This window comes from Cnephaeus nilssonii (genome assembly GCF_951640355.1).
Source record: "Cnephaeus nilssonii genome assembly, chromosome: 17".
Lineage (NCBI taxonomy): Eukaryota > Metazoa > Chordata > Mammalia > Chiroptera > Vespertilionidae > Cnephaeus > Cnephaeus nilssonii.
Window position 1 is genome coordinate 7,936,177 of NC_137088.1, and position 16,500 is coordinate 7,952,676.

Here is a 16,500-nt window from a genome sequence, read left to right on the forward strand (position 1 = left end):
TTCGCTCATCTAGGGGAAATGATGAACAACATAGACTGATGAACAAGAACAGAACCAGAAACAAGGAGGCATCGATGGGACTATCGGGCCTCAGAGGGAGGATAGGGGAGGGTGGGGGGAGGGGGGAAAGATCAACCAAAGGTCTTGTGTGCATGCATATGAGCCTAACCAATGCTTAAGTTCAACAGAGGGTTGGGGCATCCAAGGGGAGGGGTGTGGGATGGGAATGGGGGGATGAGGACAAATATGTGACACCTTAATAAAGAAATTAAAAAAAAAAACAAAAAAACAAAAAAACAAAAAAAACACTTTTTTAAAGACAACCTGACCTCTCGCACAATGCTGTGAGAAATATAAATAAACCAGTTTGGAAAGCTGCTCTGCTCTTGACCTCTGGAGCCGCACTCAAAACTGAGACGGGACAACTCCGACATTAACATCCAGCTTCACGAGAGAAGGCCCCGGAACAGAACGGGGACTCCAGAAAGAGACCTGCCGCGGCGGCGGTGGCTCAGTGGGGGTTGGGGAGTAATTAACTTCAGTTAACAAAATTCGTCGGGTATCTTTGTACTCAAAATTTATCTTGCCCTTTCAAACTGCTACATGGAATTGTGTACTACGGCTATAATATTAATTGAAATTTTTTTCTCATTAAAAAAACTAATTGCCCAGGTGGAAATCTGTGTGCCACGTGGCATAGGGATAACGAACAGGGTGCTACTGTGTGCTGCCCTTCAGAAATGAATGGGGCTGCTCACAGCAGAAGCAAATGGCCTGAGGGCTGCCTCCGCCCAGCACTGCAGTCGGCCCGTGGGCCCCAGCACCTGGTACCCCTGTGAGTCAGTTATACTGTGCCCCTGTGCACTGGCACACCCCCGGGGAAGGCTATTTGGGTCAGACTTCCCCCAGGATGGATTCTCTCTACAAACAGTCTTTCTTGTTCACAGGTGACCACAGTGACGGGGCGCACCACTGTGTAGTACTTTCTGTGGTAGGAGAGCAGACCAGGGACGCCCTAGTGACTGGGACCCAGTGCCTTAGCTGCTGAAGACCAACTGGCCACTCGACAGGTGCACCGCGCCTACAGATGGCCCTAAACCCAGCAGGCCCTCATAGGTCACCGACGCAGCTGCAACCACTTTTCTTGTTTGAAAGCTAGGGTACCTCCCCTTCTCGTCTCCTCTGTGGACCTGGGTGCCCTCAAACGAACTTCTTCACGAGACTGAAAGATGTTGCCATTATCCTAGAAACTAGTTCCAAACACTTGGCATCATTACACACAGTATCTTCAATAAAGGCAAAAGCTCCCCATTACTTACCACAAGCGTTGTCAACTACATACCATGGTGGAAAGTAATAGTCTGCAAATACCGCAGCGATTTAATAAACTGTTCAATACAATATGAGGCAACAATTGACATTTTAAAGAGGATTATGTGTTAGTTTTTTCTCTTTAAAGAATTTATAATTTTAAAGCATCAAAAATGCCACAGGATGCCAACTCCAATAGGGGATAAAGAGATGACAAGACCCCAAACAGAATAAGTGACAGACATTACAAACCATAAAACATGAAAAATTACCACTCTGGCAACTCAAATGCTAGACTTGCAGAATCTCCTCATCTTTAACATTTGCAGAACACGTAAGTGCATCACGTAGATGCGAAGCGAGAGAAAGACCCGGGGTCTGTACCTGGTGAAGGCGGGGCTGTGCGCGGTCATCGCCACCAGCAGCTTCAGGGCGTAGGCCGGGACCGGGCCAGGCTCCGTGAGGATGTGCTCGTACCTGGAAGGACAGGTGATGGGAGAAGCGCTCAGCAATGTTCCTCCCTGAGACTCTCCTCTCCGCAACAGAAACAAGATGCTGCCAGGTGCACACGTCTGACAGAGCACAGAAGCCGAAATAAAGGTCCGGGCTCCCGGGCCTGCGCTGGCCAAGGGGACGAGGACACTGCCCGCCTCCCAGTGTTGTGGGAAGTTCAATGAGACAATCCACTTGGGGCCATTAGGATTGAGCTGCCCACACAGCAGGGAACTTTAACATTAGGCATCTGGGCCAGCGGTCCCCAAGGCGACCTGCACACTCAGAGATTTGCTACGGGACTCACAAGACTCCCATACGGTCAGATTCAGGATGAAGATTTAGTACATTAGCCCCCTCACCCAAGGCGGGTATGTTCCAAGACCCCCTGGGGATGCCTGAAGCGGCACACACTACTGAGCCCTGTACATACTATGGTTGTTTCCTATACATACATATACACCGTCTGTGGCTTCTCTTTGGCACATCCAAACTGCCAGCAGCACTGCCCACACTCTGTGGGGCCATCATTAAGGAAGAAGACCAGGGTGACGTGAACATGGGCACCACGATACAGCGAGAGTCCGCCTGCTAACCCACGGTCACTAAGTGACTAACGGGCAGGCAGCGTGTAGAGAGCAATGTGCTGGACAAAGGGAGATTCGCATCCCCGGGGACAGTGCAAGACGTCATCACACTGCTCAGGACGGCACGCCACCTAAGACCTGTCATTGTTTACCCTGGAATTTGCCCTTTAATATTTTCGGACCCTGGTCGCCCAAGGGTAACTGAACGTGTGGAAGGTGACACCACAGGTAACGGGGCTACTGTGTAGCAGCGCAGCAAGGACGCACAGCTGAGTCTGAGGGAGAAGGCGCAGCGGGGTCTGGAGGGAGAAGGCGCAGGCGGGGTCTGGAGGGAGAAGGCGCAGGCGGGGTCTGGGGGATGCTGGGCATAGACCTCCAGGGGCTCTCCCTCTCCCACGAGGGGTGACACGGAGCACTCCCTCTTCCTAGCCACAAAAATGCAGCACATGTGTACGTGTATGTGCATGCATGTGTGGTGTGTGTGTGTGTGTGTGTGTGTGTGTGTGAGAGAGAGAGAGAGAGAGAGAGAGAGAGAGAGAGAGAGAGAGATGTTTCTGTCCAAGGAAGCCCAGTAGAGTCTCCAGTGACCAAGGTTTTTATTGGGGGCTGGTCACGGAGGCAACCTCTGTCTAACAAGTATCAAAAGCCCAGACGCCCACAGGAAAGCAGGGGTTCACCATAAACCATGCTGTTTGCCCAGTGTGGGCACCGTCGACTAGCCTGGCAGGTGAACGGTCACTGGGAGCACCCCGAGAGTCACCTCTCAGATGCCAGCCGTGGGCCGTCCTGCACGCAGGCCTGGAGAAGGATGGCAGTCTCCGGCTGCTGTGTTAACTCTCCCCACAGCATTCTTATTAAAACTGAAAAATCTGAAATGAAAATCATTGCCAGAGAGAATCGACTCAAAAGTTCGTCATTGAGAGTTCCCTCAGCAAGGCTGGGACTGCGCGCCCATGTTACTCACTGGGCAGAGGCTGGTTCACATGCGGTGTGGACCTAGTTAGGTTCAGCTGCCCCGTGGACAGCTCCATGCAGATGCTTAAGTGTTGGATGAATGGATGGACGGATGGATGGGTGGATGGCCGGACAGATGGACAGATGACCATACAGATGAACAAACTAACTAACCCATCAACTATGACTTAACTATCTGGAACCACCAACAGCTAGAGGCAGCTAACTATCTCCAGAAAAACCAAAATGTACCTTTAAAAACCCATGACATGAAGCAGATGCTGCTCCTGGAGAGAATGGGCCCCCGGCTCACTCACAGCCTGTTCACTCTCGCGTTGAAAATCGTTGTCTAACAAGCCTAGTTAAGCAGCCCCTGAGCCACAGCCATTAAAAAGGGGCCCAGTAACGGGAGGCGAGGGACCGGTGCAGCAAGGCAGCCTGAGCGTTACCGCCAGGGCTTGAACGCCCAGGAAAAACCAGAGCAAACCCGGGCTCCACACAGCGGACGGGGCATCGGGCGCAGAGGAAACTGCTGCCGGTGCCTGCAGGGGCCCAGGGGCAGTGGGTCAAGAAAAAGTTCAGCTGGGGACGGCTCTGCTTAGGGAAGTGGGAAGAACCATGTTTTAGAAAGTCTTCTTATATTTCAAAATTATGGCAATGAAAAGATGTGCCCATGTCGGACAGATGAAACACAAAATACCAGATCATTCATAACCAAGTCATAAACAAAATATTAAGAAATCAAAGGAGAACCGTGTAATTAACCAAGCATAATTAATTTTAGAAATGAAAAAAAGTCAAATTTAGGAAAAACAATACATTTTATCACATGAATAAAACAAAAATCAAAGAAACTTTTTTAGAAGTGATAAAATACACTTGACATCTGAATTGAACTTTTTTTTAAAAAGGAACAACTCAGCATACTAGAGAGAAATCATTTTTTCCTTTCTGGAATAGTCTTACAAAATACAAAGCCCTGCCTGGCCAGCCTGGCTCAGTGGTTGAGGCGTCAACCTATGAACCAGGAGGTTATGGTTCAATTCCCGGTCAGGGCACATGCCTGGGTTGCAGGCTCGATCCCCAGTGTGGGGCGTGTAGGAGACAGCCGATCAATGATTCTCTCTCACTGATGTTTCTATCTCTCTCTCCCCTCTCCCTTCCACTCTGAAATCAATAAAAATAAATTATAAATAAATAAATCCTAGGTTGGCAGTACCGAAGACTACCTTCTGGTTCGATGACTTGCTAGGACTCCCAGAACCCAGAAGCGCTGTGATGCTCCGGAGAGGGGCGAACCACAGTGACAGGATTCCACCAAATCAGCCAAGTGAGAGGCGCACAGGGTGGAGTCCGAGAGGGCCCAGGCACAAGCTTCCCGCTGGCCCCTCGCAGTGGAGTGGTGTGGGCAGGGCTTACTCCTCCCAGCAACCAAGTGTGACAACGCGCATGGTCTCCTGGCGGCCAGGACAGCGCCCTGGAGCACTGTGTCCAGGGTTTTATTAGGGGTCACAGGGGCCTGGGGCGCCGGTGTGGCTACCAGTTACTCTCTCCAGCCCCTCTGGAGGTGCCCTGACACGGTGTGGCCGAGGCCGGCTGTAATTTACACTGCCGATGGAAGGTATCTGACTGGATTCCAGGCCCCGAGGACACCGAGACCCTCTTATCGGGCAGGACATTCCAGAGCCTCAAAAGTTATCTCCCAGATGGCGGTCGAGGGCCAGTTTCTTTATAATGTGCAGGATTCGAACACCCCACATCTGCTAACCCAATCCTTCCGGACACACATCCTTCACAGGGAAACTGAGGACTGGTTGAAAGGGAGGCATTAATGAGAGAGAAGAATGAGCTCTCCTACTGCTTCCCAGGGTTTAGAAACTGTCAGCTGGAGAATTTCACCTGAAATGGGGGTGAGAAACTCACACACCCCAGATAAACAACTCCCCACCCCCACTCCCAGACTTCGCTGAATCCCCAGGAAAAGACCACAAGCCCAGGAACTTTTAAAAGCTTCTGACATGCCTGCGTGACAAATGTAAAATATGGACAACTAGTGAGACACATACTAGAGGAAATCTCAATAGCACTGAAACATGTAAATATTCTAAAAGTCTTAACTAGGACATGTAGAATCTAAATTTAAAAACACTGATGAGCCCAGCTGGTGTGGCTCAGTGGTTGAGCATTGGCCTATGAACAAGGAGGTCACGGTTGGATTCCCAGTCAGGGCACATGCCTCGTTGCAGGCTCAATCCCCAGTAGGGGCGTGCAGGAGGCAACTGATCAATGATTCTCTTTCATCATTGATGTTTCTCTCTCTCCCCCCCCTCTCCCTTCCTCTCTGATATCAATAAAAATATATTTTTTAAAAAAAGAAAAACACTGAGGAAACATTACTGACTGAAAGACAAATGTGTTGAGGTTGTGTGAGGTTACCTAACCTTGAAACAGGAGGGAAGAAGGAGGTCTATACCAGCCTGTGCATGAGAATTTTTGCAAAGAATATTGCTGTTTTTCTCCCTTTAGAAAATGAAGGGTAAAATTCACAGCAGACATGTTCCAAATACAAATATTGAGTATTTTGAATGTATTTTAATCAAAGAAAGGTTTGTAACAGGCAGCAAGAACTAGCCAAAACGATGCTGTGATTTATTAAGTTTGTCTTCCAAGGAGAGATAAAGCAGCTGAACTGGTAATAATTGGACCTCGCGCTCTTCTGAATGCCACTTGGCAGGAAAACAGACACAAAACAAAGATAAGCCAGGGCTCCTGGAAGGGCTTCGCAGGAGGGTGGCCAGCGAGACGCTGCCCACCTGACAGACCGGCCCTGGAGAGGAGGACTCCAAGGGCATGGGCCCGGCCAGAGTGAGAGACCGTCCACATCAGAGCACGCTGTCCAGGTGGTGGCCCAGACCCCACTCTCCCACTTTTAGGGTCCTCCCCAAACCAAGGGCCTTTGCTAGGTCCCAAACAGCTGGAGCCCAGGCAGGACAAGCCATGCATCCTAAACTCACATCTACCCCGACGGAGAGGAAGCGTCCGAAAGTCACCTGCAGGGACCCAAGGGAGGGACTCTTTCCTATCTTGTCAAGTACCTGGAGCAACCAGCGCCCAGTTGGGCAGGCGGCAGGAAACGGACACCGCCTGTGTGGATAACTCGGAATTACTGAGAAGCTGTTCTGGGGACGAAGCCCAAGAATTGGCCACGTAGAAAGAAGAACCTGTTTTGCTGGGTGGTGGGGGGCCCGGAGGTCGGGCGGAAGCACCGTGTCATAAGGATCCACTCTGTTGGGATCAAGCCACAGACTCACGTTTCACATCTCCATGAAGTGGACTCAGAATTTGGGGGGAAAGAGTGAGTCCAGATTATCCAAGAAACTCTAGGGGAAATACAATGAGGAAGATTCTAAATAAAAAACTAAAGTACTTTGCAAAACCATGATAATTATTACCCAAAGGGAGAGATCAAGAATACAATATAAATTAAAAGGAAAGAAAGGTGGCAAACACCGGACAAGAAAGTAATCTTAGAAAGGGAGTGGGAAAGAACGGTCAGGCCATATCTTATAAAAGTGCATTGGCAATAAATAAAAAAACCTAAGCAAAAACTGTGTAAATCTGTAAATATTTACAATGCGTAAATATTCACATTTTCTTGGGTGAGAAGACCTCTATAACATCACAACAAATGAGAAGTGAATAAAAAAACTTGCTTTTTCAGGGCAAGTTTTTAAATACTACATATTTCTCAATGGCAAACCACCATAAATAAATCAAAAGAGGGAAAAACTTTTTGCAGAATGTTGGTAAAAGAAAAAGCTGATATTCTTAATATATAAAGAGTTATTGCAAACCAATAAGTATCCCACCAGAAAAGAGGACAAAATCCAACTAAGAAGAGTATCAGTGGCCAAAAAGCATGGGGAGTGGAAATGATCAGCTCACTAACACCTGAAGGAATGAATGCGAGTCCAGCTGACAAGGAAGAGCAACACGGGTCATTTCACAAAGAAATGCTGGTCGCGCAAGCTGGTCGTCATCGTTGAAAATAATTTGCCAAAACATATTCAAAACCCTTACCATGTGCTTAATTTTTAACACAGTGACTCTACCCCCAGACATTCAACAAAATGAGTAAGTCTGCACCCAAAGATGCAGTGCTGAAAATGGTCTTTGTAGCCATCTCTTTAGTAGTGAAACACTGGGAAAGCCTAGATGATCAGGAACTGGGAGTTGTTTAAATGATTTCCAGTGCATTTATAAATGTAGGGGTAAGTAGATTACAAGATAGTCAATAAAGTTATGTTATATAAACACTTTTACCTAGATAATAGATAGATGATAGAGAGACAGATATAGATATTCCCAATATGATATCTGGGAGTAGGGAGTTCTAAGGAGAAATTTATAAGAAGCACTAAGTAAACCTCACCAGAGATGGAGAAAACGTAGGGGAGCAGGCAGATGTTGGCATGAAATGGTAGACAAGAAGCAAAATACTTGAGTGTCTTGGATGGCTGCGTAAGTATGTTCATGTTACTTTCTTCTTTTGTTTGCTTGGGGATTTGTTTCTTTTAATCCTCATTTGAGGATATTTTTTCCATTGATTTCTAGAGAGAGTGGAAGGGAGAGGGAGAGACAGAGAGATACACCGATGTAAGAGACACATCGATTGGTTGCCTTCACATGCCTGACCAGGGCCGGGAGCCTGCGACCGAGATACATGCCCTTGACCGGAATCAATCCCAGAACCCTCAGTCTGCAGGCCAACGCTCTACCCACTGAGCCAAACTGACTCGGGCTGCTACAGTTACTTTCTACAACCTATACATGTAAAGGTTTCTGAGCAAGGGAATGATGAAGAAGGCAGTGTGATCAAATGTATATCTAACAGCATGCAAGATGGAGCTGAGGCCTAAAGAGCGGCTGGAGATGTGTGGGTTAGATAGAGAGGAGGTGGCCTCTACCTTTGGGAAAGGCCGAGGCGTTCCCCTGGATGGCTGTAAGGAAGGGGTAGATAGCTTACTCTTTGGGGCATTTTCTGTAGAGTCTTCTCCAAAATTCAAAGTAGGTAATATGGAGTCAACTCCAAAATTTTATAAAATGAGAGTGGGTATAAATCAATTTAGTAGTCAATATTTTGATATCTTCCCTGTCTTGTGATTTTATGTAGCCTGAGTTCTATATCACACTGCTGTCTTGCACAAATGCATAGGTATTTAAGTATATCAGTAGTTAAATGGATACATAAGTGGATGGAGAAATAGACTTGTGGGTAGAAAGACTGATAGATTAGATAGATAGATAGATAGATAGATAGATAGATAGATAGATAGATAGATAGATTGTTTAAAGTGAAGAGATAGATACGACTTCAAAGTATTAAATTTTACTTCAGACATAAGCCCTCATCTCTTCTGAACTCTTCAATAAACTCAAGAGCAAATTTTCATTATAAAGGTATGAAAGGCTAAGAGAAACAACTTCAAAAAATCAACAATCAAGGTTTACAAATTTGGATAATTTGGAGTTAATAAGGATATTCTTTCATCCCGATCAGAATAATTCTAGCATCCTAATTCTCTAGATAACATTATGATGCTTCTTTCTGGTGTAAAAATATCTGACTTAAATTTTATCTACAAAAAAAAAATTTCCTAAGGAAAGGCTAAAAATGAAATACTCCCGACTACTCTGATTGCCATCAAAGACAGCCAAGTTCATGCCTATGTTGACATAGAATACTTGTAGTTAAGGGATGCAATATAGAACCATTGAATGTCCCTTGACCCACCAGCATAGAAACCAAATGCATGACTTTTGCTGGACATTATTCCAGAGGCAGATAAACAACCCTACAGTGTGTTGCCATCGAAAGGGTAAGACAATTCTCATCTGTAAGAAACATGATTCTCAGATTCTGAAAAACAAAGCCTTAGCCGTTTATGGAGTCATTATGGCGCTGATAATTGTACAGGCCACCGGAGAATAATAAAAGGGAAAGACAGTGCTCATTTTCCCTAGGAGGGAAATGCTGAATGCCATATTGTCATAAAAAAACATTATTAGCACATTTATATCAGCATGATCTCTTTTCAATACAAAACACTCAAAGAAAGATGAACACTAAAACCCTCGTTGGCGAAGTGGTTCCAGTCACCAAAGGCAAACTGCACAGCCAATGTTTCCCACGGCTGCCACCTGGCTTAAGGCCTTCCCTGACTGTCCTACCGAACACAGCCCCTCCCTTGTTCGCCTTACTGTTGCTCTCTGTCCCCTTACTCGGTTCTCTTTTTCTTCACAGCTCTCACAATGAACTGAAATCATCCTCTATATTTATGTGTTTACTGCTTTGTCTTACCCCTGGAACGTAAGCTCAGTGAGAGGCAGGAATTCGACCTTGCTCACAATAGTACTCAATATATGTATATTTATTGAATGAATTAACTAAGAAAGAAAGGAGGGAAGGGGGTGGGGGAAAGGACTTCAAACATCATATGCATAATCACACAACGTAGTACAAATTATATTACTTACATTTGTAGGAATATTAAAATTTCCTCTTCCCCAAAATAACAATGGTGTGTCTCCTGAGTGAGGAACCCAGTCCAATTCACAGTTAAATATTGCAAGAGAAATACCCTCCCTTATGTAACAAACCCCCTCAAACCCCCCAAAAATGTTCAAACAGTCAGCAAAAGACTGCTTCAGCACTAAGATTTCACTGATAATGACTTTGATATTAAACTTCTGAGAGGTGCCAATTTTAATTAATAAGGTCACTCTGGGCTTAAGTTCCATTAAAGATTGCCTGTTCTCTTCGGCATGAACCTTTAAAATTAAATCCTTCTCCCTGCTGAAGACAACGTCATGGTAATTTTCTGAGAATGTATGGTTCTCTTTCTTCCCAGAAAACAAACTTTTCCTCATTGTTCATACAGATAACTCAGATATATTATTGGCACTCCAACTATCTTGAAGAGAAGAGGAGAAACTGAAAGAAGGAAGGGGAGGAGGAGGAAGTGAGGACAGGGCCAAGTCGTGAATATGAATATATTCAAATCAAGACTCAGATTAATCACCAATGACCAACATCACCAACTTTAACATGCATAGTTTCCTCAAGCTGGAGGCAGGAGAGAGAAATTGCAAATATGAGGGAGGTTTGGCAAACTCTTGCTGACCTGAAAAGGAAGGGGCCACGTGAGAAGACCCCTAAAGGAACATAAGACAGCACAGAACAAGGACTTCTGTTCCACAACTAAGTACTGGGTAGGAAGACTGCAGAATCTCAGAAGGAAGGTGGGGAGGGTGGGTGGATGGGAAGTGATCAACCAAAGAACTTGGATGCATTTATGCATATCCTATGGACACTGACAACAGGGTGGTAAAGGCCTGGGGTGGGGGGCAGAGGGGGGCTAGAAAAAGTCAATGGGGGGGGAAAGGGAACACATGTAATACTTTCAACAATAATTTTTTTTTTTAAAGTACTGGATGGGATAATGGTCTCAGAGAAACAGAACAAATGGCATATCTGAGTCCTAACCCAGGACCTGTGAATGTAACCCTATTTGGAGAAAAGGTCTTTGCATGTAGTTAAGGATCTCAAGATAAGATCATCCTGGATTTAGGGTAGACCTCAAATATAATGACAGATATCCTAATAAGAGAAAGGCAGAGGCAAATCTGAGACAGACACACAGAGGAGAAGGTCAAGTGAGGACTGAGGCAGAGACTGGGGTGACGCTGCCATAAACCAAGGATGACGGGCAGCTTCAGAAGCCAGGAGAGAGGCGTAGATTCTAGGTCACACTCTCCAGAAGTAACCACTCTGCTGACACACTGATGCCAAACTTCTGATCTCCTGAACGGGGAAAGAGTACTTTTCTGCTGCTTTAAGCCAGTCCATGTGGGGTCATTTGTTACTGCAGCCCTACGAAACTAACACAAACTGCAAGGAACCATTGAGCCACCAACCTGAATGAGCTGGGAAGCAGATTTCTCCCAGGCTTCAGACCAGGACTCGTCCTAGTGGACAGACACCTGGTTTAGGCAGCGTGAGCTCCGCAGCAGAGAACCAAGTCCCACGGGATCTGTGGGCCTCTGGCCTCAGGAGCGTGACTTAACAAACAGATGTTGATGTAAGCCACTGAGCGTGTTCACATCAGTGAATACTGACAAGCCAAAGTTAAAGTTTCGATGGTGAGCATCCTTTCCTTGGAAATGCCCTGGAGTAGCATTTCAAAATTGTGATCAAAGGAACACTAGAGTTCCGGGGGATGTTAATAGATAGCCCACGGGAAAGAGTATCCGAAGGTCATCTAATTTTTAGAAACGCTGAGCTGTGGAAAGTTAAATGTGTGAACTGAGAAACTCACAAGCAGAGGAACAGGAAGCACGTAAAATGTCCCAGAAGACACGTGTCCCCAGGCAGGCTGATGAACATCGAGGAAGCCCACGGTGAATAAAGGCGGCCTCGATACTTATTCAATTTATACTTAAGTAACATTTTTATTTGCATGACTTACAAACTCCTTCGGTTAAAAAAATTATTACTAATGTCTGAAATATTTGGCTCTACCCGACAGTACATTCCATAAAGGCAGTGGCTGGGCCTGTCCTGGTCACTATTATATTCCAGCAACGAGAAATATGCCAATGAAATAAGACACATTCAATTAGTGTCCATGAATATCAAATGGGCCGGTGGAGAGAGGGAACATTCTCTCCCAAGCTCATATCACGCAACTCTCACGTGCAGTCTCTGCTGGAAAGAAGCTGGTCAGCTTGCTGCCAACTCCTCTGCCTCTTCCACCTCCTGGCTTCCCCCATTCTTTCCTGGGGTGCCCACTCGCTTTCTATCCAATCACACCCAGGTTTCATAACTCAAATACCACCTCCCTATCAATGGTAGTATAATCCTCTACGCACAAAAGGCACAAATACTTGTAACTAAAGTTCATCTCTTTAGAAAGCAAAGCATGCACACTGAGAAGAGGTAATGGGTCTTTGATGTTAACTCATAGTTTATAGAGTCATGCATGGTATTTATGATAGGTACGGTGATGTCAACCTGACCGGGTCGCAGGATACCCAGACGGTGGGTCAGACGTCACTCTGGGTGTGTCCCGGGTGTTCCTGGGGAGATTAATGTGTGAGTCAGCAGACCAGGGAAGCAGTGGCTCTCCCTAACGTGGGTGGTCCTCACCAATTACACGGAAGACCTAAAGAGAGCAAAAAGGCTGAGGACGAGGGAACTCCTGCTGCTCCCACTGCCTCCTGCTGGGACCCTGGTCTTTTGCTGCCTTTGGACTTGAAACACCAGCTCTTCTTGGGTGTCCAGCCTGCCAGCCTTCAGACTGGGCCTTACACCAAAGGCTTTTCTGGGTCTCGGGCCTTAGACTCAGATTGGGACTTCTCAGCCTTCATAAGCAAGTGAGCCAATTCCATACAATAGAGATCTCTCTCTCTCTCTCTCTCTCTCTCTCTTTATATATATATATGTGTGTGTGTGTGTGTGTGTGTGTGTGTTTGTGTGTGTGTGTGTGTGTGTGTGTGCATCCTATTTGTTCTGTTTCTCTGAGAACCATATCTAATATTTAGTTTAATAAGGTATTTATTCTTACCACTGAGTTTTCATTCACATCACACAACAGTTCTGATAAGCACCTTGAACACAGGTATTACATGGTCTTTAACAAGATTAAATTGTTATCCTTCCTTAAAATTTTGCCCGAGCTAATAGAAAAGACATCCCCTCTTTCCCTGGGATCAGCGCCCAGGAGCCGTTTCCCAGCAAGAAGGAACCTCTTTGAGAGCAAAGCCACGCAGGAGTGGGCAGACGGAGCGATGGAGACACACACGGTTCTGCAGAAATGAACTCAAACCCCCGAATCCAGCTTTATGTGATGCCCTGGACTTCTCAGTGAGTAAATAATTATTTTCCCAGTTACAGTCCAGTGTTATTATTTGCAAATAAAATACTCTGAACTAATACAACACTCTCCTGTAAAAAAGTGGGGGCCATGAAAAGCCTGTCGCCTTGGCTTTATCCAAAGTGTTCAGGTCAAAAAAGGATCAAAATGTTAATAAAATTAAAAGTACTGACAGTAGTATACCTACAGTAGTCCCCCCCTTATCCACAGTTTCCAGTCATCTGTGGTCATCTGCGGCTGAAAATATTACATGAAAAATCCCCGAAGTAATACTGAAGTGTTAATTTGTGTGCCGTTCTGAGTAGCATAACAAATTCTTGCACCAGAAACGTGAATCCCACTTTGTCCCGAGCATCCACTCCGTGCAGTCTCCCCACCTGTCAGTCACTTAGTGGCCACCTCTGTCATCAGGCTGACTGTCACAGTATGGCAGTGCCCGTACTCAAGAAAGCCTTATGTTACTAACAATGGCCCCACAGCGCGGGAGATGCTGGCAACTGGGACATGGCACAGAGAAACCATAAAGCGCTTCCTTTAAGTGTAAAAAGGTCAAAGTTCTCGACTGAGTCAGGAAAGAAAAAAAAAAATCATTTGCTGTGGCTGCTAAGAGCTATGGTAACAACAAATCTTCTATCCATGAAATTGGGAAGAAAGAACGAGAAATTCGTGCCTGTTTTGGCAGTCGCACCTCCAACTGCAAACGTTACAGCCACAGGGGTGGTAAGTGCTTAGTTAAGAGGGAAAAGGTGCCTGCCGGTGTGGCTCAGCGGTTGAGCGTCGACCTGCGAACCAGGAGGTCATTCATGGTTCAATTCATAGTCAGGGCACACGCCCGGGTTGTAGGTTTGATCCCCATTGGCATCCCATTGATGATTCTCTCTCATCATTTATATTTCTCCCATACTTTCCCTTCCTCTCTGAAATAAATTAAAAAAAAAAAAAACCTTTTTTTTTTTAAAAGAGGGAAAAATTTGGGGGTGGAAGACACACATAGAAAACATGTTCTGATGGATGGCAACAATTTGCACCAGGAAGTATTGAGCCTGTATCAGCAAGGGATCCCCTGAGATGAATGACAGCAGCCAGTTACTGCACTGAAGGATGGTTGTACAGACACAGGAACAGGCGTGGACTGGGAAGTATAAAAGCTGCCGGAGAGGCTGCGTCCGCCAATGAAGAAGCTGCTGCGCGTTTCTGACAGAGTTGAAGGAGTGGATTGGGGTTCGGGGCTATCCTCAGTCTCAGGCATCTCCCGGGGGTCTTGGAACATATCTATCCCTTGCAGATAAGGGGCTACAACATTTTCCAAATTGAAGCAGATGCCATAGAGTTCCTATAAACTAGAAACTTCGTAATTGTAAGCCATTATATTTACATACTAAAGAACACGAGCTTTCCATTATTAGCGATTCTAAACTTACAATTACCAAGAGTTATCTTCAAAAACCAAACTTCTTGCCAGGGCTTCCAGTTTTCCAGAGTTAAAGTTAAATGAATACATTATCTTTCATTTTTAAAAACTGTACATAACACTGATTGAGCCCTCTCTGTATCTGCCAGGCAAGCAGTCAGCATTATACATTTCATGGCACCTCACTTCGGTGAAGTACGTACTATGGCTATTATTGTACCATTACAATCTGCATATGAGAGATTCTAATAATGGACCTAATAATAATATCAATAGTGCTAAACATCTGTCAAGAGGGTACTATGTCCCACACACTGTACAAAGTGTCTTAAAAGAAATATCCTGTTTAATCATTTCCTGAGTTAGGTACTATTATCCCATTCTACAGATGAGGAAACTGAGGCTTAGAGAATGAAATGCAGAGCAAGACCTGCGCTTCGCATCAGAATCCATCTACAGCTTTGGAAGTACCCCACACCACATCCCAATGAATCCCATGCTATTAGCCAAAGTGCATTTCAAGTTGCTTAGTGACACCTGAGGTCGTCTAACATCACTCTTGTTCCTGAATTGTCATGTGGCTCACATCTGTATTTTCCTCTTTAATTCCTCATCTCTAGAAAAGGTGAGGATGCACAGTGAAGGAAATACATAGTCATCCCAACTCAAACACATAAAACAGGAACCCTAAATTATAGACTTACTGCTTTTTATTTTACAAACTGCTCCCAAAGCGGGCAAACTTCAGATATGAAGAGATTTTACTGCAAATTCACATCCGTGTTAACAGCTGTTACTAAACTGGGCAGTCCTGTTGGAGGAAACCCCTCCCCACTATCGGGGGACAGCGCAGGTCCTGAGAAATGCTTCCCTACAGGCTGCCAGATAGCAGCTAGCCAGAAGACATCTTTTAAAAATCACACTTGGCACAAAAGTCTCATTATTAGGCGTTTGTCAGGAAGATGTTTATGATTATGTATAACCAGTTTGTAAGTGTAAGATGGCACCAAAAGCATTAATCCCATGACACAAAGCTCTAAGCTTATATTTACCCACATAAGTACATGCCATTCACACACTGTCACACACAGCCATGTGCCCCTCAATGGCGGGATACACTCTGAAAAATGCGTCCTTAGGTGATTTTGTCACTGTGCGCACATCGGAGTGCACCTACACAAACCTAGGTGGTGTAGCCTGCTGCACACCTCAGCCAGAGGGGCAGCCTGCTGCTCCCGGGCTGCAAGCCTTATAGAATGCTCCTGCACAAAACAACGTGAGCTCAGATCTCTGTAATCATCCTACTGTGTGTGTGCTATGAGTAATGGAGTAAAAAGGAAAAAGATAACCTCTTTCTGATAATTCCTACATTACTTATTCCACCACTCCCTATCTGCATCTAAACTTAATTTCCATTACAAGAGTTTGGGGGGAAGGAAGATTTCCATCTCCATCATTTCTGAGCAGGGCCCTGGAAAGTCCCAATTTCATCTTCCAGTAGTCTTATCATGTTGACCTTGAGTAATAAACCTCACTGCCGGCCCCCCACCTCCACCCAGCCATAAACACCTTTACCTCTGCATAACCTCAGAGTCTGTAGGAAACAGGAGAACCTCTAAATGGATATTTTTCAACTTGGACGGAGATTCTCCTGTGTAACAGTTATTGTGTAACAGTTACTGCCTCTGGTCCTAACCTCCTTACGGTGAGCACATAAGCACGTGGACATGAATGTGAGGACAGGGAGCCCCCAAGGCCAGTGGTGCCCCTCGTCTGGCCGCGGCATCCTGAGTGGCCCACACCGCTCTGG

The 16,500-nt window shown here is 45.7% G+C and overlaps 1 protein-coding gene across 4 annotated transcripts in view; it reads right to left on the reverse strand.

Annotated features, from left to right (window-relative positions):
- Positions 1–16,500, reverse strand: part of ULK4 (unc-51 like kinase 4) — a 263,268-nt gene that overhangs the window by 162,989 nt on the left and 83,779 nt on the right. For 3 of the 4 annotated variants that reach the window (XM_079795342.1, XM_079795339.1, XM_079795340.1), the window contains one exon: positions 1,696–1,788. The exons of the other annotated variant lie outside the window; for it this stretch is intronic. In XM_079795342.1, coding sequence (XP_079651468.1) covers positions 1,696–1,788 — 93 coding nt within the window. The remainder of the gene's footprint in view (positions 1–1,695; positions 1,789–16,500) is intronic. 4 annotated transcript variants of the gene reach the window in all.